Source organism: Syngnathus typhle, linkage group LG3, assembly GCF_033458585.1.
Source record: "Syngnathus typhle isolate RoL2023-S1 ecotype Sweden linkage group LG3, RoL_Styp_1.0, whole genome shotgun sequence".
NCBI classification, from domain to species: domain Eukaryota; kingdom Metazoa; phylum Chordata; class Actinopteri; order Syngnathiformes; family Syngnathidae; genus Syngnathus; species Syngnathus typhle.
Window position 1 is genome coordinate 12618153 of NC_083740.1, and position 26015 is coordinate 12644167.

General features: G+C 41.4%; 2 protein-coding genes across 3 annotated transcripts; one reads left to right on the plus strand and one right to left on the minus strand.

Moving 5' to 3' along the window:
* The first annotated feature begins 608 nt into the window (after nucleotides 1–608).
* Nucleotides 609–8419, plus strand: LOC133151186 (Kv channel-interacting protein 2-like). Its single transcript, XM_061273992.1, is given in 8 exon segments — nucleotides 609–870; nucleotides 5114–5421; nucleotides 5511–5580; nucleotides 6852–6922; nucleotides 7081–7188; nucleotides 7274–7378; nucleotides 7535–7597; nucleotides 7675–8419. Coding segments are annotated over 8 exon segments (846 nt in total). The 5' UTR covers nucleotides 609–797; the 3' UTR covers nucleotides 7723–8419.
* Nucleotides 8420–8998: 579 nt separating this feature from the next.
* On the minus strand, nucleotides 8999–25283 carry jupa (junction plakoglobin a). 2 transcript variants are annotated; one of them, XM_061273989.1, is made up of 16 exons: nucleotides 25107–25282; nucleotides 15791–15826; nucleotides 15315–15482; nucleotides 14985–15235; nucleotides 14545–14783; nucleotides 14254–14455; nucleotides 13072–13216; nucleotides 12790–12893; nucleotides 12062–12400; nucleotides 11817–11969; nucleotides 11608–11727; nucleotides 11386–11536; nucleotides 10942–11063; nucleotides 10809–10848; nucleotides 10270–10408; nucleotides 8999–9811 (listed from the first exon to the last, which is right to left on the minus strand). In XM_061273989.1, exons 2-15 carry the CDS (start codon nucleotides 15801–15803, stop codon nucleotides 10272–10274), a joined length of 2184 nt encoding a protein of 727 aa, XP_061129973.1. In that variant the 5' UTR covers nucleotides 15804–15826; nucleotides 25107–25282; the 3' UTR covers nucleotides 8999–9811; nucleotides 10270–10271. The 2 variants fall into 2 exon arrangements, with proteins under 2 accessions (XP_061129973.1, XP_061129975.1); XM_061273991.1 differs by lacking the exon at nucleotides 8999–9811 and having other exon boundaries at nucleotides 10267–10408; nucleotides 25107–25283.
* Nucleotides 25284–26015: the final 732 nt, after the last annotated feature.

Below are 26015 nucleotides of genomic sequence, written 5' to 3' on the forward strand. Positions count from 1 at the left end.
TCTACCAAGAAGTTGAGCAGCACAATTCACATGTGGTGTGTTTTTATTTTTATTTCCAAGGACGTGCACTTAGGTGCCTTTCTTTGACGCTTTCTGTTTTTCCGTAATTCTGTTGCCACTTCAGAGAGCATCCCATTTGAAGCCGGAGGCATTAGATCTCATAATGCCAAAATGAGAACAGCAAAGATGAAAAGGACTCTTGAAACAACAATTCCGACTGAACCAGGAAACACACTATATTGGTCCATTCATGGATCAAAAACCTGTTGTGAATTTTGCCAAGGTCTTGTGGATATCCACAATGCTGCTGAGGTATTTTCTGATCCTTCACTGACGCCCCATAAAACCTGGAGAATGACCAGGAGGCTACTGCCATCTGAGAATTTTACAAGGTGGCTGCTGTCTTGAGAAGATCTGCTGCTGCCTGTAGAACTAGTCTGCATTGATCCAGTCCAGTACTGACAAACAAATCTTGATTGATATTTTGTTTGGTGCACCGAGTGAAGTGACTAGGATGCCGTAACAAGATGCAACTATAATAAATAAATTAAATTTGACTTGTCACCTATTTGCCTCCTCCTCCGTGACATTCGTACCGCGTGATTGGACGAGACAAGCAAACGGTGTTTTGAAAGTTCCTGCAGAAAGAGGAGCGTGGAGCAGGGGAGAGAGGGAACCTTGATATAATCACACTCCTCCACACTTTGCAATCTCGACAGTGTTTGGGAGATGAACACACACGCAGATCGTGTGCAGGTGCAGCGGTGGTCCAGTAAAGAAAAATTCGAGGGTCAACCATGAAATCCAGAAGTCAGGATCACAGCTTGTCTGAGTCCACGGAACTGGACCGATCTTACGACCCACTCACAGGTAGGGTTACGTAATTTTATTTGCCACTTGGGTTTGTTGATCGAAGCTTTAAACTCCATTCACTTTATTCTCAGCAACGCATCGTGTATAAATATGTTATTTTGTGTGGGTTTTTGTTTTGTTTTGTTTTTTAATTATTATATTAAACACGACGCAAATAGCTGTAATCTTATTTTACTTTACATATTTCAAACGTGATGCACCACAAGCACCTGCTAGTGTATAAACAAAAACGTCATATAAAGTGGATCAGATTCAGTGCATCACCTTTTTATTTTTTTTAAATCACAAACCATATTGGAAATGTTTTTTATTGGGTAACATTTCAAATGAAAAAAATCATTTCTTTCTTGTGCGTCCCAATACTTAGGCGGCACATAACATTCAATGAACACTTTTATTTGACTGTGGTAATCAAAACGTCAACTTAGTGCATCGTTTCTGATCTTTGCCTGTTGTGTCTTTTGGGTTCAAATCTAAGCTTCAGTTTTCCTGTGTGGAGTTTGCATATTTCCCAATGCTTGTTGGGTGAATCTATAATAATAGCTGAATATGTTACAATAAATATTTGTGCCGACTAAACTAATTGTGTGATCAGGATGATAAGCAGCCACAATTATGTGTTATGGAAGTGCTGTATGGATGTTTTTAATAAGATAAACAAGTGAGCATGCATTAAGAGGCATCAAACAAGAAGCAAGGCATAGGCAAGAAATCATCTGAAAGTCTCCAGCATCTCTTGTCATCTTCAATGATCTTCCTCACTGTGTTTGGAGTGTAATTATATCAGTGAGCTGTTTTTAGATTTAACCCTTTTTTTTATACACTTGCAAAAACAAGTATTAGATCATCTCAAAATAGACTGTCACCAAAAATAACTGAGTGCCTGCTCTCATACTAAATCTTTGAATAGAAGTATGCACAGCTGGCTGGTTAACAGACTATTAGAATAAACATTTAATTTCATCGTTTTTTGTTTTTTTTTCTCGGTGTGCGATGGCCATTCAACGTTGGCTTAAGCAAACAGTCAACAGGTGCATCAACACTCAGGCTCCACTCCGCAAGACACACAAATGGCCCTTTGTATGAAGAGATAGACGGAAGGAAGCAAGCGCCGCAGGGATTAGAACAACTCACTCACAAACACAATAAACTATTTTGAACCTTATATTGTTTTTTACCTCTAAAAGGGTTCGACAACAATTGTATTTACTAAGATAAATTTTATTGAATCCGTTTACAGGTTTGGAAACCTAAAGTTGTGCGGCCTAGTCTTGTCAAATTTCAAACTCCTGAAAAAGAACTTTGGGACATATGTGCTTTTTCACCAGAAAATGAATCAAACTGTCTTACTTTTGGATCAGTGGAACTTTACAGCAATACTGTGACATGTTAAAATGTATAGAAATTGAATTCGATTTTTCACTGTTCAATCATTTTAAAACCCCACAATTGATTTCAATAAGATGCTAAAAAAATATGTTCTCAATAACATATATATTTTTTATTTTTAAACGGTAGGTCTCGTAATCACATGTCTCGGCTGCCATGTTTCAAAGACCCAAAAGAGACAATCACCCGATCACTTCATACGCTTCAAACTTAGGTCGTTGCATTCTATTCATTCACAAGATGGCACAAAAATTCTACCCACCGTCTCTTGTGTATGTTGCATAATATGTACTGTATAATGGTGTATTCAAATAAATCGATGAGGAGAAAACTAACAGGTGGATGCTGTTTAAAATTTGAGCTCTGTGTAAAAAGTGTTGATGCATTAGAGATGGTGTTTTTTTGCAGAGTCATCAGTTTCTCCTCTAGACTAAACATGTCTCAGTTTCACTTAGTGTAGCACTTAGAATACCACAGTCCATACTAGCTTGGGCCCTTGTGTGTGTGTTTGTGTTTTTTGATCTCTGCTGAATTCATTGTTTGACAGCCGACGTGCTGCAAGGAGCGAATGGGCCGTCAAAACTCATTTTTCTTCCGAGACGAGGTGACGTCTGATAAAAACCATACTCCTGTAGCTGTGTGGGTGTGTGTGAGTGCACGGTTTGTGAGAAATGATCATCCAGAATTTGAGTGGAGTCCCAGTAAGGATTACTGTAAGCACAGAGGCGACATGATTGATTTAGCTGGGCCTATAACCCTTCTTAAGCTGCCGTGACATCCCAGGGGAAAGAAAGCTAACTCGAGCTCAAAGAGGAGTTTAAAAAGTGATCGGAAACATCATAACACAAGAGTAGATGTCTGTCAAGCGCAAGTGCACTTGTTTGATTGCTAAAAGTCTCTCATCCAAAGGCCTTCTTTATGTGTGACTGATGGCGGCAAGTGTAAAACTGTATTTTTCAGGTATCTGTGATTCAGTTGAGAGTATTTTTTTCCAACATTTTACATTTGTACTGTTCAGATGGGGAAAAGAAAAAACGGTATCTGTATGAGCTACTCTTTTTCAAAATAGGTTTGATCATTTCTATCTAACCATTTGGTCTGCAGAGCACTTTGGGAGAGTTAGTGAGATAAATCATTTTTTTCCAACCCCTATGGATGTTCACACTACATTAAAAGAAGACCTTAAACTGAAAGAGGTGACAGCTGAGAGATTGATTGATTAACTGATTGATTGAGACGTCAGGGTCTTTCGTAGAAGGCTGGAATAAAATGGGTACAGGAGCCACATGGGGGAACATGACCCAGGGAGAATTGATTGATGTTGTCGGCTCCAAGGATGGTTTTTGCCAATGCTTTGTCTTGTGTCAGCATAAAAACCAATAGCTCACGATATCCAATATTTCTTTGTCTTGTCTGAAAAACATCAACTAACATACAATTAAGGTGTAAGTTCAGTCAATTGAAACTTGAGACAGGACAAAGGTAGCTTTTGCCGGTTTTTATTTCTTAGTCCTTTTTCTTTGTGGAGAATTCATGCTAACAAGACTCACACTGAATAGACAGACACATTAAGTGGGGAGCTTCCACTTTTTACTTCCCGTCCATATTTTCCCGCTGTGTTTTTATTCTCATTTGTCCTGTCATGGTGGCTCACCTACAGCTGAGTGGATAAGAGTATTTTAATTGTGTTAGCAGAAGCAGAGAAGAGTGTATTGATCTCCCTCGGTGGGCCGTACACAATGAAATTGATTGAAACAATCAAAGTCAGCCCGAGGGCGTGCACGGGTCCAATCTTTGAGGGTGATGTGTCTGGGAAACACATTTAACCACTTTATGGACATGAGCATGCCTACATGTGCTTGTATTGTTACAATACAATACACTATCTGACCCATTATGACCCCCACCCCTCCTGTGTGTATGTGTGTCTGTGCGTGTGTGTCTGTGTTTTGATCTCATCAGATTCCAGTATTAATCATTTCTAAAAATAGCTGCTAAGACAAAGACTGGCATCATCAAGATTTCTCTGGTTAAATGCGCTCAATAGGGGAAAAAAAACTCGAATTGCATAATTTTTGCCACCCTGTCGTCCTTTCTTTTATTTGCTTTTCCATTCGGCTGCAGCTGTCGTATTTGAGTGTTTGATTGACATCTCAGCAAACATCATCACTGCATGAAGCTCTTGATGAATAATAGCAGCATACACACGAGTAATCAGTAAGGAGCATGCTCATAAAATCTTGTATAGTTGCTTACAGAAAATGGATGGATGTGTGGAGAGTGACTAATCTAAAACATTTCTTTGTCCATAGATGTTAATAGCTCATGTGGCAACCTGGGCAGGTGATATGCTCCATCTGCCACACACAAGCCTGCACAGAATCGAAGTGTGTGTGTCTTGTAGTAGTAGTATGTTTATTGGCCATGCTCTCTTGTTGAGCTATGGATTAATACTGCCCTCTGCTGGCATGTTTTATCAATGCATGACCAAATTCGCTAGAAAATCCTGCTGCTTTATCTAAAAAGGTAATGTGCCTAATTAAAAATATTTGAGGTATTAACATTATTTTGGAACTTAATTACCCTTTAATAAATTGTACTGAAGTTGCCAGAAAGTTTATTTTAAATTAAACTGAAATGAACTTAAATTCAAAATACTCTATCTGCCCTTGAAAATAACAAAGGACATTTAAGTATACTATGTACAGCTTACGTTTTTTATTTTATTTTATTTTATTTTATTTTATTTTATTCTATTCTATTCTATTCTATTCTATTCTATTCTATTCTATTCTATTCTATTCTATTCTATTCTATTCTATTCTATTCTATTCTATTCTATTCTATCCAGGTAACCCGCCATATAAAGCCACTAAAAGGACCATCAAGCAGCGATTCCTCAAACTGCTGCCTTGCTACCATTCTGGTTCCAGCTCATCCCTCAATCAAAGCAAGTGTCCCTCCACGTCTTCTTAATCTTATAATCCATATTCTTTGCTGTAACGGTGTGTTTTGTGTCTCTCTGCCTGTGCAGACAGTGTGAGTGACGATGCCGATCTGTTGGCAGTGCGTTACCGACCCGAAGGCCTCGAACATCTCATGGGGCAAACTAGCTTTAGTAAGAAAGAGCTCCAAGTCCTCTATAGAGGATTCAAAAATGTGAGTCCCGCTGGCAACATTTGCTCTTGCCTGTAACCACTTTTATGCATGCGTGCAAGAGTGAGGCTCTTTATATCTTCTGATTCCAGGAGTGTCCCAGCGGTGCAGTGAATGAGGAGACATTTAAAAGCATCTATTCTCAATTTTTTCCTCAGGGAGGTCAGTTACAGTCTTGCTTCTTAAAATACAACTGCCGTCTTCACCAAACTCCAAATTTAAAGACCGTAATTACGAAGATGTGCAAAGAAAAGAACCAGACAGGCACCACAAAAACAAACAAACCGCAAGAGTATGCATAAAAGTCCGAGTCCGTTGTCATTTTCAGCGTGGGAATTTGGACATTCTACATGAGTGAGATTTTTTTTTTCTACTTTTAAAAGTGGGTTTTTCAGCTGAATACCAAATGCGACAACATCGACAGTTATGTGCTTACACAGACTACTATTTGGAACTGTTCACAATTCCTTCCACCTTGTGTTAGGTTTTAGTTCCAGCTGAGGAAAAACAACCTTGAGGCATGATGATGCTGCTTCCACCACCGCTATAATTTACTGTTGGTGGTATTATGTTGTTTTAGTGATTAGCAATTTGTACCAAACATGCCTTTAGGTTTAGGATGATACAAATTCATAATGACGCTTAGCTTCATCTTGTCAAGGTATACAAAATAATATAAAACCACAATATAGTAATAAAACCAGTACTATCACAATAAAACATCAACTCTTTTTTTTACATGGCTGTCACTTTGACCCACCGCCAAACCGTCCACAGATTGGAACAGTAACATAACATTGATTAGTGGTGTAAGTTTGATCCGTTATTAACGCAATTATTCCAAATCCCTTTTATAGCCATTCATTTTTTTAATTGCGTTATTAAGGCGCATTTTGGCCTAATAAAATGTCTACTCTTTTCATGTACTGAAAAACCACTACACCACACCGGATCTTGTGAGACTGCAAATAAAGATCAAGCACGCTACACTGGTGACACTAGTCTGGGTTTGTTAAGCAGAGATTTTTAGAAAGCATCATGGTGAGTTGTCTGTTTATTCTTTGGTGAGAAATCAGAAACAGGGTTAATTTGGTGAATCAAGACCATTATATTGCGGCTAAGTTCAAAACAAACTTTAAAAATGGTTTGTTGCACTTTAGGCTGAATCCTTGTTTACATTTCATATGCATTTTTTTATATTGGCCAAATTCTTAGAATGGACTGTTAAGGGTATATTTGCGTGACTTTTAATAAATTGAATCCAATTCAATCAAAAAAAATGTGTCGCGATTAAATATTTTAATTGACAGCACTATTGATGCTAGTGCTAACAAAACAGGAGGAGTGTCTTGCCTGGTCCACTGTTAATACAATGGGTGTGTAACATGGGATAACTCAATGTACAAAGTGTTCATATTGTGTTTCTTTTGCAGATACAAGTATGTATGCACATTTCCTGTTTGTGGCTTTCGACACTCACAACAGTGGATCTGTCAACTTTGAGGTGAAACACGCAACTAATAGCGACTGCTGTGTGTCATAAACTTTAAACACATCTTGCTTAGGTTCTATGCAGGATGTGATTTAGAAGAGAAACACAAGTTTAATTTGGGTTTAATGTTTAACAGCCTTCACTTTTTTTTTTTTTTTACTGGGACATAGGACTTTGTCCTAAGTCTGTCCATCATCCTCAGAGGCTCCATCACAGAAAAACTCAACTGGACCTTCAACCTGTACGACCTCAACAAAGATGGCTGCATCACTCGAGAGGTACCACCACCGTCTCCCCCCCCCCCCCCTCTTTTCTATTAGTATTTCTTGCTAACAGCTTGTGGCAATGACTTGTTTTGGTCAGGAGATGACAGATATCATTCAATCCATTTATGACATGATGGGCACGTATACGTATCCCTGCATGAGGGACAGCGCTCCCAGGGACCATGTGGAACAATTCTTCCAGGTTGGATAACAAAAACAACAAACATAGGGAAGCGCAATGGCATAGTTCAAAGGTCACCATTGTATATGCAAATCCATTGTTTAGTAACCAGGAAGTGTCAGTTGCAAACTGCTGCACGTGAATATAGATTAGCACTGATTGTGTGTCATGTTGTAGAAAATGGACAAGAACAAGGACGGCGTCGTCACCATTGAGGAATTCCTGGAAACATGCCAAAAGGTGAATTTTCATTCTAAATCTAATTTACAACATGAGTCAACAACAATAACAGCTTATAGCCTGTTTCTCTTCTCCAGGATGAGAACATCATGCAGTCCATGCACATGTTCGATAACGTCATCTAAAGGTGGAGTCGAATGTTCCTACAATTGGAGCTCCTCCTCAGCGCTGCAGTATGTGCGTGCGTGCGTGCATGTGTGTGTACTTGGTGGACTCAAACACGTCACCTCAGAGTGACAAAATCGCTTCGGTTTGATTCAAAATAGAAGTGGGATCTGTTCTCTGGTAGAATGGTTAGCATGCCTGCCCCATAGTTCACGGTTTGAATTTGACCTTCCTGTGTGGCGTTTGCATGTTCTCTCCATGCTTGGGTGTCTTTTCTCCAACTGCTGATAGATAAAGACTAAATTGTCCATAGGTGTAAATGCCAGTACAAAAATTAATTTGTCTTCAAGGTATGCTGTGATGATTCGGTGGCTAGTCCGTGGAGTACTGGCACTTATCGATTTTAAAATGTTGGCAAATATATTCTGACATAAACTCTTCATGGGGTTGACCTCTTCTTTAATTCTCCTCAGAACAGATATTTACCCTGACACGTATGATACACACAGGACAGACGTGAGGCTGTAAAATAAGTAATGGCTGTGAAATGCAATAACGTGGACATGATGTAAAGTCACTTTGATGGATATTGTGATATTTACTATGAGCGTATTGTGTCTGCATGACGTGTGCAGTCACATAAGCGTGTTGAAATAGTTTTGATAGGAATGTGATGATGATGGATGACAATAAAACCTCACAGTTATGATCTAACAACCACTCTTTGGTTCTTTAGTATTAGCCAAGTTTATTACATAAGACTTTGACCAGGCCGTCCGGTGAAGTGTTTGCGTATTCATCCCGTGTACTCTGCGTCAGATGTATTGAACACAATAAATTATCGTTAGGTGTGAATGTGAGGTCTATGCATGTGTAGTCCTTAACTGAGCTTAGCTGCTGTTCTTTAGAGTCTTAAAATTTAGACAGCAAACTACTGTAGTTGAAAGTAAATCAACAAAGCAGTACTACTTTAGATTAAAAAAAATTTTATTCACTGCAACAATCAATTTAAAATATATTTAGTTTCCATATTAACCAGATAAACAATGAGGGTCTTTGTGATGAGCTTTAGTGTGTCAGATGCCTCATTTGTCAACTATTGTTTTTACAATTTACAACTAACAAAATGAATGTATTTTATGTTGTCAAATTCCTGCACTCGTGGATCCAACAAGGTGAACTCATAGTGCTTGACAGATAATTAGTACATCATTGTGAATGAAAAAGCTCGAGCTCAAACTGAACCAGGCAATTCAGTTCTTCCCACCTCAAAAGAAAACCAAAACATTAGACGGGTAGATTTAATATAACCTTTAATTTTATTTAACAAAATTTCAGTAAAAACTCTGAGTTAAGTACAAATTTCCCTGTCAGTAGTGTTTCTCCAGCTGGCATCCCGACTATATTAAATCCACAAAAAAGAAATCAGTCGATCTGTTGAACCAACGCGTCAATCAGAGTTTTGACATCAAATCATGACTAGTTACACACACAAGCTTTTCTTTTTGGTTAAAACTGACATGTGTTATTATTCTGACTAAGCGATCCTTTCCCCCTAAAATATAAAAGAAAATAATGTGAGAAACAATTGATAAAAAGCCTCATCTCGTTTCGCAACATTTGCTCCTCTCTCTCTCTCCTTTTGTTCTCTGCATATGTGGCAAACTCAAAGCAACCTGTATGTTACCTTGAAGTTAAAGCGGGAGAAAGTTGACGCTATATTGTCACAACATTTAAAGGCATTATAAAGAAAGAGGAGCAGGTTTACACAGTTCCACCTGCGGCAGTGTTGTCAACTAGTTCTCTTTTTAAGAAGAAGAAAAAAAAAAAGCAATCTATGTGACCTTCACAAAATGAAATAAATCTCTTTGGCATAGATTACCCACCCGAAAGCAGAAACACAGACACGCTCCAAAACACACAATCTTAGAACTTTTTTTTCAAGCGTGAGTAAATGATCCTCAGCAATGTTAGGATATAAAACATATGCAAGCCCTGTTAAGATTAGGAGTCCCATACTCGATGATATTACATATAAAAGGAATCAAGAGCTTTGTTCCAATTCTAGCCCAGACGCCCAATTTTCTGGAAGTTTTTCCTCTCTTGGATCTGTGGAAAGGAAAGAAAGAAACAACTGTAGAAAATATTTTGGGAGGTCATTTAAGAGAAACATTCTCAGTCACACTTTGCGATATTGCACTTCTTGTGAAGTGTATTTTGGAATTAAAATGGCAAAAATAATACAGTGAAAGAAAATATTAATGATTGGATGGCTTTAATCCGAAAAACAAAATGTGTTGCTATGACAACGGTGTAAATTCCTGAGCCCCCTTGCTGTAAAAATCAGTATCAAAAGGTTTAAGTATTGTACTTTTGTAAACTTTCAATGCTATGAGGGATTTTTTTGAAAGAGATTATTTTCATGCTGTTTAATTCCCCGTGCTGTTAAATGCAGAGTTGATTTATTATCAAACTGATAGGCTCACTACACGTGTGCTGTTATATAATGCCAATTACATTTATGGCATACGGTCCAGCGACATTCATGTTTCCGGGGGAGTGCCGACCTTTAGTAAGGCTCAAACTGCTGTTGTCTGTCGTAAACCATGTTGGTGCCGTAATCGTCATGCATCATGGTTCCGTCCACTGCGTCCATGGGAATGTCACCGCCGTAGCCGCCAAAGTTTTGAAAAGGAACATCCATCTCTGCAAAGACATGAGCACATTTTCCATCTTGATATTGACACCAGCTGCTGCTGTTGTTTTTAAGAGTGTGGAAGGGGAAAAAAAAACTTTCTGATGTGCGGTTGCAGAGGGAAAAGAGAGTATGGAAAGCTGTTTGAGTATTCATTTGACATCCTGGAATAGGTTATGGGCCACATACTAGTCCGCGCTTTGTGCTCACAAGTGAGACAGAAAAGGGAAACACAGAGTGACCTTCTGACTCATCATATGCATTTAATTAATGACTGTGTGTTTACTGGAAGATGGTCTCTTGTGTGACCGTATGTTGAAGACGATGATATCACAGTGTATGTGTGGGCTGCTCTTGAGGTTAATACTGAGTAAAATGCTGCGCATGCACATTCCTGTCCTATGTACTCACCCTCTTGGTAGGATGCTTCCATGGTGACACTGTTGTGGGCCTGCAAGAAGGTCAGATAAAGCATGGTAGGTAAGATAATTCAACAAGACACCACTGCTGCTGGAGGTGGTGGTGGTTGGAGCTGGAAACTCACCATCTCCCAGGCGGCAGGGTCGTTCTTGAACATGGAGTGTGTGAGTTCTCTGGAAACTCTCTTCTTGTGCTCGGCGCTCTTATCCTCGGAGATGCGGAAGAGGACGGCAGCGGCGTATGTGGCTGGTGAGGAAATCAAATAGTGGAAGGTTCACAGTCACTGTCTTGTCTTGGTGACTTTTGGGGAGACAACTTTTTTCGCCAGTGATTGGTTTCAAGCTTTTTTCATGTTTCTAAAATAGTTGCAATGTAGTTCTGTTCCTACAGTGGTGACAAAACCCAAATTTGTATGGAATCAAAATGGGCTGGACTCACTTAACACAAAAATGCATGTGTCACTTTTACAGTTACTATATCATTCCACTGTCAATCCTGGAAACAAAAGTGTTGTAGTTGGAAAACAATAAACACCACATGAAGTGACGTTAAATGTTAAGCGTCCTACCGATGCCCTCGTTGTCTGAGTGGAGCAGCTCCATCAGGGGGGCAGACGCTCCCTCGCCATCAATGGCCTCTGCGGATTGTTTGTCCAGAGCCAGCTCGCACAGAACGCCCGCTGCCACACGCTTTACATTGTCTACTGGTGAGTAGAGAAGCTGGCGAGGGGGAGGAGATTTTAGAATAACAAATAAGGCACTGGAAAAAAGAAGTGTTGGACTTCTGCTACCTGAACAAAAAGAGGAATGGTCTGCATGTTGGCAATCTCTGCTCTGTTGACAGGATCTCTGGCCAGAATGTGAAGCGCTCCTGTACAGCCCTCCACTATCTCTTCCATCCTCACTCCATCCTGACAACACACGTGACAAGAGGTTCACATATTTGTCCAAATATTTATGCGCACCAAGTGGCGCTGTTTAAAAGTGTTGAATTATGTACCTGGTATGTCTGCTTGCTGGATGAGCCATGTTTCTGAGCATCCTGGTGGGCTTTAAGCAACAGGTTGACCAGCCGGGGGATGGCGCCCGCGTCCCTCAGCGGGGCCTGGTTGTCCGGGCACAGGGCCAAGTTACGGATCAGGCCAACCACAGCCTTTGGGAAAGGAAAACAAACAAGTCACATCACTGCTCACTGTGAGAAAAAAAAAACTTGTTAATCTTTTATAGTATCCTATATCATGCTACCTTAATAACTGGCCAGTAGTAGGGCTGGTTGAGGAGCTTGACGATGGCCGGGATGCCGTAGTGCCTCCTCACTGCGTTCTGCGCCATCTCAGCCTGCTGGTGGCGGGACGTCAGGTGACGCAGGGCGCAAATGGCAGGCTCGGTCACATCCTCTTTCTCGCCGGCGCGCAGTATGGCGTGGATGAGCGCCTCGATGCCGTTGCTCTGGGTGACCAGAGTTTTATTGTAGGCATTGTTGCACGTGAGATTAGACAAGATCCCAGTGGCGCAGGTGAGCATGTTGATGTCATCAGAACTCAGCAGGTTGACCAAAACCTGCAGCAGGCCATCCATGCCCTCCTGAAACATTACATGGAGATATATTGTCACGTGATTCAAGGAAATTAAAGGGAAAATGACAGATACATGAAATAACTTAACAAGATAACGAAATGCCAGATACAAAAATGATGTATGATTTAACTGAACATCTGTGCTAAGGTGTCAAAATAGTTCAAAAATTGAGTATGAAGCGAAATTAGATCATAAAAAAAAATGTAGATACAAGCAAAAGTCTCAATAAATAGACTTAAATAAATAAATAATAAACAACCTCCGTTTTAAATATTAGATTTTTGTTGGTCTTTACTGACTGTTAATTCTGCGTTGGGGCCTCTCAGGCTCCAACTAGGTGCTTAGTTTGTCTATGCCTGTAAGAGGGGAACCTAACCCGAAAAGAAAAAACACACCTGCTTGGTGGCAGCATCAGACAGGTTCCTCAGTGTCCAGAGGCAGTTCTGCATCACACGCTGGCTGCCGCCAGTCAGGTGCTTCCCCAGAGCCTGCATCCCACCTGGGGGGAACACAGGCATTCATCAGCTCACAAGCACGCCATCTCATAAAATATGCTCTCATGAGACCTTGTGGTTGCTGAGAAGCCATTAGCCATGTTAACAAAGAGTCGCCACACCTGCATGACTGGTGTGCGTGTGTATGCGTATGTGTACACTGAATTGACATTTCTCACACACCAGCCTCTACAATGGCAGGTTTGTTGCTGGGGCACACAGACAGGACTTTGAGAACGCGGCTTGTGGTCCACAGCAGCTTTTCGTAGTTGTAGTTCCTCATGATGTGAACAAGAGCCTCGGGACCCCCGTTGGCAAGGATGATGAGCTGTTACAAAGATATATGTATATATAGTAGGGGTGTAAATCGTGGGTTTTGTCACGATACGATATCATAGCGATACAAAGAACTACGATACGATATTTGCCGATATCTTAAAGCCTGCTGCGATTCATTCACGATATATCGCGATATAGTGCTCTACGATCGATATATATATATTTTTTAATAAGAAATATAGAACAATATCCTGATTTATAACAATTCATACGCAAAATCAACAAGGTACTGCAAACTCTTTATTTAGGAAATTACAAGAGTATTGTAGTATACAAAGTGCTTATTTTAACACTGAACTTTGATGTCGTGTTTTTTCTTTAAATGTGCGGCGAGATTTGTGCTCCCTGAATATTTGATCACCGCATGGCAGGATTTACAAACTGCACGTGTCTTGTCCGTTGAACCATCTTTTCTTTGGAATCCAAAGTGCTTCCAAAGAATGACTTGAAGCCTAAAGGGGAGCCAATTTCCTCGTCTTTTTGGACACTAGCCATAGCACCAGCCCAGGAGCCGCGTACTAGTTGTTGCCACCCCTTTCACGTGCCTGCTCTGCTCACAACACAACACGCTCCCGGAAAGAGGAAGCAAGCAACAATGAACTGGATTTCAAAATAAAGTCTCGTCTAATGTCCGAGGTCAAACACGGCGATATAAATCGATGTTTACGTTTAGCATTGATGCCAATAAATCGTAGCATTATATCGATTAATCGATGTGTATCGATGAATCGTTACACCCCTAATATATAGCGATGCAGGAAGACAGGACTATGCTGAGACATGAGGCGCATAGTTAGGAAATCAAGCTTGGCTAAGGTCTTTCATTCTCACTGTGTGTAGACTTTAAATAAAGCTATGACCTGTCCAAGCATGCAAAATAATTTCACACGTTACACACTTGATTCTAAGAACCACACCCAAACCTGACTTAACCTGAACCGTGCACAGATGCCACACCCAGATCAAACCTTGCATACACACACATGACAAAGTACAACGTGGACTTGTGCACACACATAAACACACCTTGCTCTCCTGATTGCCGTAAGACAGCAGCTGCAAACAGTCGGTAGTGATGGCCAAAAACTTAGGGTTGCTTTTCTTTAGAAGGGGGACCATCCTCTGCAGGCCGTCAGCCAAGCGGACCGCCATTTTGGCTCCCTCCTGGTGCAGGAGCAGGTTGTGCAGGGTTGTGATGGCGTAGAAGAGCACTGATTCCACAGGGGAACTGTGGGCCATCACAACATCTTTGAACATCTTTGAGGCTTAAACAGCAGCAAATGCTTGGGGCGGTCCAGTTCGGACTTGCTCGTGTACCTGAGCATGCGGACGAGCGCGGGGATGCCACCAGACTTGAAAATGGAGAGCAGGCCCTCTCTTTTGTGGGAGAGATTGTGCAGGATGCTGGTTGTGGCTCTGGCTGTCTCCATGTCAGTGGTGTTCTGCATGGCTCGCACCACTGCGGCCACCATCTGAGGCGACTGCATCAGCGCGTGGCGGGACGCCTCCTTGCGGGTTAGCTGGTTGACAATCTGGGCTGCTTTGCTGACCACCACCTGACGAAAAGACCGTTATTCCCATCGGTTGATATAAAGATTCGAGAGAATGCTAAAGTCTTAAGCAACTCTTCAATACAAGAGAGGAAATGAGATGGAGATCAGTTTTCAACGTAATGTCAATCAAGAATTAGCTGGCTTTACTTGTAATGTTCCGATTTGAGCGGAAACCGTCAAATACACTTGGCAAGTACTCTGTACCTGATCTTCATCGTTGAGCAGTTTGGTGAGCTCAGGCACAGCACGTGTGGCGAGCTCAGCGTCATCTTGGTAGTTGATCAGATGAACGATTGCTGCCTTGAGCATCTGGGAGGGCTCGGCCAGCCGTTGGACGTTGGTCATTTGGTTCGGATCCGTTTGGGTTGTAGTCAAGATGGTGGTGCTGTCTTCCAGCGTCTCGGGAAACATAGCGGCCCGCACCCGCTGGCCTCTGGTCAACACATACTGGGAGTCTGGAACCGAATGAGGACACTCATAGTGAGAACGCCCGAGAGGCTGCGCAAGATGCTCAGACCTTTTTTGGGGTCATACCTGCCGGTTCTGTCATGACAGTGGTGGTCACGGTGTACTGCTTGGAGGTGGTTAAGTCGCCGTCGTCATCTCGGACAGTGTTGGCTCCAGACTGGATCCCTGAGTCATATCCGTACCTCGTCTCCTGCCATTCCGTCACCTTTGTTACCCCGCTATCGAGCTCACCCACTGTAACATACGCAGGCAGGAACCGTCCAATGTCAGACCAAATTGTTCTATTGTGTCTTAAATCGTTTCAAGATCTTGTTTATTCTGCTGCACCTGATTGGATTTTGCACTTATCCTTTATGTAACAATCCAATCATCTACAGACTGCCATTTTTATGAAATCAGCTTTTATACTTATGTTCTATTAAGAAACTAAATGAATGATAACATGACTTGGAAGGAGCATCGTTATCCCAACATTAGAATTTGTAGATCAGTGATAGGAAATGAATGAAAAATTAAAGAGAATAATTAAAAATCAGACTTACATTGCATAGACATCCTTATCTCCTGTAGTTAAACACCTAAAAGGAAAAAAAAGACAAGAATACTGTATTGATCATCTTGTTCTGTATTTACAATGACACATTTCCTCTTATTGCTGTTGCAAGAACACAGATAAACAAGCCTTCCTTTTTTTCAAACAAAAGTGGAAGCGAGCGTATTTAAAAGCTAACAACAATTTGTGAGGAGTCGAGTCAAGTAGTGGATTGAAATTAGAGGCTTCTGTAAATTAGGAATGCTCGCTGGGCTTTCTGACCTCTCACCCTCAAGCCTACGCCCAGAAAAAAAAAAGTTGTGGGACCAGCCTATTGCTGACACACCACAAACTGGAACCTGTCCGACTGGTTTTAGGGCAGCGTGTGTACATGTGAAATGCGTGCTGTGAATGTCGCACCCAAGCTCGTCTCACAAACGCCTGAAACTACTGACAAATATAGAGAAATTGCTCAGTGGATAAAAAGAGATCCAACATCCCTGGGATTTTTCGAGATGTCGATAGTGTGTTTAATCAGCATTCCGATGACGTAACAGGCATTTGTCAGAGCATGTCTGATATAAAGACTTCCCGTCTTTACAAAACACTCTTTTCAGATGAAATCATTCTTGTAGCAGTGTACGATAAAAGCATTATCAAATTTCTTACTCTTGCTCCATTTCTCTAGTTCTCCGCATACACAAGCTACTTATTTCCAGCCGATTGCTTTCTTCAAAGATATAAAAAAAGGAAAAAAGAAAAAAGCAGGCACGAAGGAATGTTTTCTTCCTGCTCATTCCTGCAGCTGCGATATTGTCCACCACAGAATCTCTCCTCATCACAGAAACATCTGCATTTTTAATAGTCCCAGACATCTGAGTGATAACACAAAGCATCCACTGTGCCCTTCGCGTGTACAAAGAATAAAGCCGATGCTTCATCGGACGCCCGGGCGTTACACTTTAAAAGTCTTCTGAGGACTTTTAAGAAGATACAAAACACTGAAATGATTCGCACAATTTAAGGTAAATACCATCTCCTCCTCGTTTCATCTGTGGATAAATTTAGACCGAGTCAACATTTGGAGGTCAATTGTATCAAAGTTAGCATTTAGCCCATGGCTTCATGTAAAGAACCAATGTTTTTTCCAGGGATCAAATTTTTACGTCGTTTTAGGGTCAGAGTAATTGCAATTGGTATAGTTTAGACAAAACACAAACAAGCCCACTTTGAGCTCTTGTTTTTTTTCTCTCTGTGCAGACTCCAGTTGCCTGGAGCACTGTCTCAGCAGTTGTGTGGAGCTGCAGATCCTGCCTAACCAGGCCCCTTGACTACTTACTTGCACTAACATGCTACATGATAAGGCAATGACTCATATGTGTGTAAATCACTCCTATTGGGTGTGGCCTCTTGCCCATTAGGGTCGTAAGTGACCAAAGTCTGTTTATCAACACAGATATGCATCTACAGAAATATTTTGCTGATAAACCGCAATGGAAACAGCACAAGTTTCCTGTTAATACCAGCCAGCGTTTAGTAGTTGTTGGTTTTGTTTTCCAGGGCAGTGGGTTCAGCGAACTGTTGCAATGCTGTGACACACCCACATATCACCAAGGTAACCAAAAAAAACCTCCATTGGCCCGTGGTCAGTAGGGATTTCATTTGCTGACCCACCTGAAGGCGAAATAAAGGTTTGCCTGTGTGGATAAGAGAGTTTGCTTCATTTGCTACCCACAAATTTCCAACTAGTACAACTATCAACGTTCAAGTTTATTATTGTGTACTTCTGTGTGGACTATGGTCTCTCCTAGTTAATAAGTAACTCTCACTGTACATTGCGCCATCAGCACAATTACCACAAATACAGACTTGCGTAGAGCAACGTGCTTTCCTAAGAAGGAAAACGCCCGCTGTCTCGTTGAGCAACGTCCTCCATGTGGAGCATGAGATGAGGGGCTTCTTTTCAGTTGAACAAAAGTGCACAGGTGAACAAGTTGCAACAGAAACGCTTGGCTTATGTTGTTGAGCAGCCCTGCTAAAACGCTACTGTGACATTCCACACAGACATAATACATTGCTCATGTTTTTCACCACCACCCCGCCGCAAACCTGACTTGTTAAATTTATCCCAACGACTTGCTCATTCATTTATGAAGATGCTTCAGTCACAATGGAAATTGTCATGAAGTGCTTAATCATGAGAAACTTAACTGCTCCCACTTCACTCAGGCATGCTCGACAGGGAGTGTCTCTACACTCCCAAGAGGTGACAAGCTCTCAATAGGGGTGTGGCATTATTAGCGTGTGTGTGTGGGGGGGGCGTGCGTAGGCATGAAATGATTGGGAAGAATACACCCAACATCTTACTGGAAGGCCTCACTCAAGCGCTGACCATTAGCCATTAAAGTCTAATAGATAGGAAAAACACTTGTGCATTTTCACACTGAGTGTACTTGTAAAAGACATTCCAGTGAGCCAGATTTGGACTTTGCTGGCCTAAGCGCTTCTTTCTGTCACAGCAGGAATGAATCAGCTCAGGCAGGAGGCCCAGGGGGTTGGAGATGAATGCTGGTTCCACTTCAGAGTGGATCTCAACATATACATACTACAAAAATGTGTCTTTTCGTTGAGCTATGACTTTGAAAATTAGTATTGAGTTCAACATACTCAGAGGTATATTGCGTGTTATTTACTTGAAAAATCTATTTATGTCATGCTAAATAAGGAACTGGAATAGTTTAATGCTATCTTAGAATACCAAAAGTATTTATTTTAGTTTGTATTTGAAAATACAACATTGCATAAAGGGCAAGCAAGCCACTTTGATGATGAATATTACATGCATGATCTAAAAAAAAAACCAGCAAAAGCTTTTCATTTGTGTTTTTGATTGTAGGCAGAATAATTCCTGTTTTTAAGGACATAAAAATGCCCTCTGTTTGTATGCTTTTATTCAATACGGTGGTATTTCAGTTACAGTGTCATTTTAAAATTGTATTTAAAAAAACAAAACAAAAAAAACATACTAATGTCAACCAGTAAGATGCCTTGTTTGGTCTTAATTTTTAACAGGCTTGCTAATGTCATGTTTATAGACTGAGCAGATAAATATAAATAAATAAAGCAGATTATGCTATCACACATCTGCAATGCTTGCACCATCTGCACAAAAACAGATTAAGTATTAGAAGTATCGCCTGGCTCCGGAAACACGCAACTCCTGACCCCTGTGCTACATACTGACTTCTCTTAAACATTTCCACAATAACTTAAAGAGATCAGCACAAACTTTCACAATCCAGTCCTCTTGACATAGCAACAGGCTACTTCTTAATACACCACAAACCTTGGTGGTACCAAAGTCACACATGCCCTAACTCACGCCTGACAAAAGCTTCAGCTGTATAAAAGGGGTTAAAGGGATAGATGTTTGTAATCAATCAATATGGAAGAATGTGAAGTGATGCACGGCTAATGAATTCAATGTGGCGAATGACAGGAAGTGGTCGAAATTACTTAACACCAGTGCTGGATTCAAGAGGAGACATTTATTTGAAAAAGCTGTACTTAAGCAAAAGTTTGATAGCCACAAAACTTTAGAGACACACTTATCGGGGAATTATGTGATCGGCTTCAGAGTTGCTGGCCTTAATTTTAGAAAAACACTGTGAGAGAGAGAGTGTTTTGGTAAATTGACTAGAACAGACACATGATGGAAACCAGACGACAGCAAAAGCAAGATGCCAAAAACTCAGGGAAAGAATGGAAAATGACACTCTGATGACCGGTTGCGCAACACACAAATTAAATGTGTCTAAAAGTGGCAGATACAGCAACAACCCGCTCCCCCTCTTTTGCTGATCTGGAAACCTTGCCAGCAACACAGGAGAGCATGCACACCAGTGAATGAAATACTACTGTGCAACCAAAAGAAGCAGTTTGGTGGCTGGAAAATAGCGTGGAGCGCAATCTATTGTGAATCAAAGGAAACATCTCTGAGGAGGGGCCCATGTGTTGTGCAGTATCAGATTACACGAGGTTGATAAAGAAGGACGAAAATGGTGAGGAGTGTATTTGGCTTTGCATATTTGAGGTGCTTTCACACAGCCTAAAATCAAATATTAAGATTTTATGATGTCACCTCCAGCATCTGGTGTGATGTATAAAATACTATATTTGTGTGACACAACAAAACAAGGGCGTTTTTTTTTTTTACAGGAAACGTAAAAAAACACTTCCTTCAACTATCTTAACGATGCATTAATTTTTTTTCAATTTATTTTAACGGAAAGACCAAGAAACCAAGAAATTGCTGGGATGCGGTAAATAATGAGAAGGCGACAAAGTGTCTGCCTCTGCACAACAAAATGGAGAGTTTTCGCATCAGGCAGTCAGCCACTCCCTTTCAACTCTTTCAAGTAAATCAGACACTCCCTTTACGCCCAAAAATATGTACTGTACAACTCCCTCGCCTGCCTTAAAAGTACCGTACTTGTCTCTCGCTTCTGGGGAGCCACAGAACTCTTTCAATTCTTTGAAGTTACACAACTGTAATTGTTCTCATGACAAACTTGCACATTCATGTTTGGGATGTCCCTAGAATGCACTTGTAAAAAAAATCTGATACTGCAATACTTCTACCACTTTATTAACCTGACATATAACTTCCAGGTAGACGCCGTGTGGAGTTACGTTTAGGTAAACATGGATGACAACACTTAAAGCCGATTGCAATATGAGGATGATAGATTCTGCTTTTTGAGTTGCAACGGCTGGCTGTTTGCCAAGCACAGAGGTTCTTCAGCCCCACTGAGCCCTCTGCTCAGTTCTGGCCAAGCTAGCCGCAGTGAAGTTGTGGCATGGCCCATCTGCTGCCACACTCACCCACCTAATGGAGCCTCAAATTTTCACCAGATATACCTGTGACATTTGTTGGAAACCACATTTGGAAATATTTCCTTCTTTTCTAACATACTACGAGAAGTGCACGCCTTGAGCCAATCATTCACCATTTCTCGTTTGTTTGTGGGAAAGCTGACAACTCAGCTGTGATGTTGCAAGTTTTTCTTCTGTATCAGGAAGTCATCAAATGACTAAATTCCACAAAATACTACCTAACCCAAATTTTGCACAATGTCCATTTTCAAATGTTTGAGCTGAAGATTTCATCCCACGTTTGTATTTGGAGCTCCATAAGTCTCATTCGATGAAACGTTTGGTTGCAGGTTGAAAGGAAATGAAGAGGAACAAAGTATGTGACTGAACACAGAGCTTTACTGTGTTCAAGAATGGGAAAGAGTAGCAGTATTGTCCCAGTACTGCTGTCAGCGTGACAAACAACCTGGGACTCAAGTGTCTCTATTGGTTGCAACCAAAGAAGCAGAAACGTCTGTGCTCAGTGGCCAAGTGTGGTGGCCAAAGCCACGTATGGGAACGGACGAACGGACGGACGGACAAACACTTTAAGCTCAAACCGCCATGCATCAGAGTGTGGTTGCACAGTGAGGCGTTCTGACAGATGATGAATTTTTCAGGGAGAATACAATCTCAATAGAGCTAGACGAAGGTTGCCTGGGAGAACAGGGGGAACGTGTAATGGCAGCATAAAGAATGCGCTGCTAAGTTGATAAGTACAAAGCCTGCTCAGAACCGAAGCAACAAATACATTAAACATAAAATTTTGTAAAGACATATATTGAGAAGAAAAACAATGCTTTCCTTTTGAGATGCTGCCGTGTCTTTATATTTATTATCCAACAAGTACAGTCGGTGTGCCTGCTGACTTGAGAACCACACCCTTGTGCTCTGCTCTCGGAAATGAGCAAAGACACCAAGGTTCAGTACAAAGGAATCATTAAACCAAATTCAAGTTTATAGCCTCTTGCTTGAGATACATGGCCCTTAATGACAATGATAATATATGCATGAAGAACACAGCAGAGGTGGAATGTAAGCTTGATGGCCCTATAGCTTTTGCTTTAGTGAAAATAATTACAGAGATGACAATTCATTTTTCAGATGTTTTATGCTGCCTATACATTTATATTTTTGAAGCTGGAGCTAGGGAAATTGGCAGATGAAAATATAAATGTAATCCACAGGAAGTCCTTCCTCTTTAGCCTACTTTGATGCTGATAAAACCACCCACAGTCGAGTGAAGCCTGAAGGCCATCCAGAAACTTTATCTCCCCGCGTTCTTTACTCTATGGGAACAGCAGAGCATAGCGGCAAGGTGATATGCGAACACGTAACAGGCCACGCGACATGTACGCCGGGCTGCGACTGAGCCCGTGGGTCGCACTGGCTCGGCCATCATTGTACACCAACAATTGAGGGGGGGGGGGGGGGGTGGAGACATCGAATCCACAGGAAAATGAATTATTCCAAGCAAACAAAGAGGTTGGGCTACATGCCGTCGAGTAATCCCCTTTACGAAGTGTAGACCTATTTATAAACACAAGGATCTCCTGGACCCTTGCTCTGCTAATGTAGGACAGTATGAGGGAATTAAGCAGGAGGGGAGAGATTATCACTGTGCCACCACAGCTGTATCGGTGAAATCTAAGGCAAGTTCACCCCCTACTGCGCCCCCAGCACCCATCCACCCCCCTTTTCCTCAGTGAGAGCAGACGGGTGTAGCTTTCAGACCCGCGGGGTGGAGTGGGGGGTTCTGTCTGCTGCAGCACAGCAGACACAACGCACTGACGTCTCAACTACTTAAACAAACTGGATTTCCTGGAAAAAATGACGCTGTGATGGTGTCTTTGTAAATATAGTAAACAAAAGGACAACAGTGTAGCTTGGCTTGCGTTTCACGCCACTAAAGATGATGCGATTAGATTAAACTAGCATAAAATCTCATTACACGGCCAAACCATGCCAGAGTTTATATTGACAGATGTAAAAAGTTGGACGCGACAAGACTTAATCGCATTGAAAAAAGACGGATGAGATGAAAGTCATTTCGCCTTGATGCTGATTTCAGCGGAATTACTCATGAAGTTAAATGAAAGGAATGTGTGCTCTCGTGACCACCGCTAAGCAGGATTGGAAAAATGTTTTCTTGTCAAGCCTGGAAGAACTATATCAAGGCCAGTTTGGCAGCAGCGCGAGACGTTTGGCTGGCTCGGAGTTGTAGTAAGACCATGTAAGGGAGGGATGATTCATTATTTTGTGTCAGGCATTACTGATGTGTCATGGCCCCGATATGGAATTAGCTGTTGAGGTCAAATGTGGGGGGTTTTAATTTAGAGGCTCCTACTATTTTGAAAACAAGTTAATCTCCAGACTATTGTTCTTACTGTGGTTTGATTCAGTGGTTAAAACGACCATATTTTCCATGAGCCCAAGAAAATATATATTCCTCTACAAAGTTTTTTTTTAGTGAATTCACTTTTGCTTGAAGAGTAGCAAAATGATCAACCAGCTGGAGTCGGTTCTTTATTTCGGTTTCGATGAAAGAACTTGTTGAGTACATGGAAGCTTCACATATTGCAATTCGGGGAAAAAAAAAAAACCTTCTTCATTCTGGTCAGTTGGGGGTTTCTAGTTTTTATATCCTGTGTATTATATATATATTTATTCATTCATCGTCTGAACTGCTTATCATTATGACTCCGAGTGTTGCAAGTGGTAGGGCAGATGGTTGTGCAGGAGGCGGGGGACACCCTGAACTGGTCACCAGCCAATCGCAGGGCACATATAGACAAACAACCATTCACACTCACAATCAGACCTAGAGGCAATTTGGAAGGTCAATCGGCCTACCATGCGTGTTTATGGAATGTGGGAGGAAACCAAAGCACTGGAGGAAACCCACGCAGGCACGGTGAACATGCAAACCCCACACAGGAAGGCTGCAGCTGCAATCGAAACCTGCACCTCTGAACTGAGAGGCGGACGTGCTAACCAGTGCGGGTCGTGCTGTCTGTATATTGTAATCTGACTTGTGTTTACGCCACACTTGTTTGGTACAATTATGTAACGCCTTCATAGTGAATGCTTACAAGACTAAGTTAAATTGTTAAGTAAGTTAACTCTAATTAAGTTGAGTCGATAAAAGTTGTTTCTCAGGAATGGTCCAGCATTGTGACATATGACCCCAAAACTGAACTAATGCAAAACCAGTTATGGTACCTTGTGGACTCAAAGTGTAATGACCGTAATGGGATTTTTCTTTTCCCCTGATGACATATTGTTACATTATGTCTCATCAAATCTCACTGAGGTTCTTTATTTCATTTCTGTATTTAGGTCAATATATGCAAATATGCAATACCGGAAACACTCAAGTCTGTAAATTTGGACTAAAACTGGTCCGGAGGCAGACCAGCATTTCTCAAAACAATAAATAAATAAACTGCCTTTCACATTATTTAATGGTTCATTTGACTTTTTTTTTTCTTAGCATTAGTAAAAATTCTGAGAATAAAGTCAGAATTCCCACTTTCTGACTTTAAAGTCAGAATTCTGAGAATAAAGCCAGAATTCCCACCTTCTCACTTTAAAGTCAGAATTCTGAGGGAAAAGTCAGAATCCTGTCACCCCTCGTTTTTTTTCTTCTTCACTGGCCCTAATCCTCTTCCGTACCCTATCAGACCAAAACCTTTATGCATAAGAAGTCTGATATTGCTTATGGTTATAGAGATGTATTCCTATGTACTGTAACGTTACTGTAGTTATACTGCAATAATTCTCTATCTTTATTTACATTTTTGTTCCGTTTATTTTTTTCCCGTCTTTCCCTTCTCAAACCTCGTTCTGCCCGAATGCATTTCTCAATGGGGGTACTCCCATGCCGCACAGAAAAAAAAAAAAAAAAAAAAAAACACTGTTGAGCTATACAGATCCACCATTCTGCAAGACAAAGCAGCATGGACCGTACCCAAAAAGTGAGTTGAAATCATGTCATGAGAAAAAACATACATAATTCAGTTATTCACCTGCCTGACGCGCGCGCGGACGCGCACACGTTGAACTTTGCGAGCGCTCGCCACTGAGTGATTGACGTCACGAAACCATCGATACTGAACGCATACCCCCCCCCCCCCCTCCTCCTCTATAAAATACTATTTGATTTCAAAGAGATAAGTCTGAAAGACAGTGACGGGAGAAAACCGTAAAGTGTCGATGACTACAGCTCAAACAGTAGCCATCGGAAATAGAACGTAGGGCTTCAAAAACAGAAAGCTTCATTTGAAACGTGCAACACGTAGAATTGCATTGTCACAAGAATTACGAGTGATTTGATCACGTCATTTGGAGGTGCCCATTCACAGAAATAAAAGAAAAACACGGAGAAATAATGTTCATTTGGTGAAACTCACCTGCCGAGTTTCACAGATGAGCGTATTCCAAGATAGATTTGTTTTTTCCCCCTCAGGACAGCACACTATCTGGTATGCTCCGCAACTTTCTGCCACTCTTTCTCTCTTCCACTCTGCAGCACTGCTGTTGTCCTCGCTCTCACTCACTCCACAGAACGCACAAGAAAGCCCCAACAGTCGCGTCACCTCCAAACAGACTCCGCCCTCTTCACAGCGACCCCACCCTGCTTTCTCCACCACTGCTGCTCGCGCAATGTATTGCGCCGCCTTCATTGTTCACTGGAACTGCTCGAACTGGCTGCGTCATTTCATGTTTATTACACTTAGATCACCCACCCACCTACCTTTAAAAGAACTGTTCATCTTTGACACTTAACTGGGTATAACGTTGTGCTTTCACCAATTTCCGTTTTGTCAAATTAAATCTAATCTCCGGGAATAAGGGTATTATTTCATATTGGAGTAACTAATTTACATTTCCATTGTATTTGCTGCACCAAGGTTCCATCCTTCAAAAACATGGCATTTTCTCCGGTTTGTCCAAATGCTGTTGCTTGCCTCCTATAACTGGAGCTTGTAAGCGGGAGCGCACAACGCCAATTCTGGCCACCCTCCACTGGTTCCCAATTTCCTTTGAGTTTATTTTAGGATACTGCTATGTGTTTTTAAATCGTTAAATAACCTCACCCCATTTAACCTCTCTCAGCTCCACCCTTACACACCTGCCCTGTGCCTCAGGTACACAGACCAGACACTGCTGGAAGTACAGAGGACTAAACAGAGCCTCATAGAGGATCGAGCCTTTGTTGTTGCCGATTTTTCCCTCTGGAATGACCTCCTCTTAGATGTTAGGCAAGCCTCCTCTATGTCCATATTTAAAACTCAAGACCCATTTCAATTTTAGGTTGT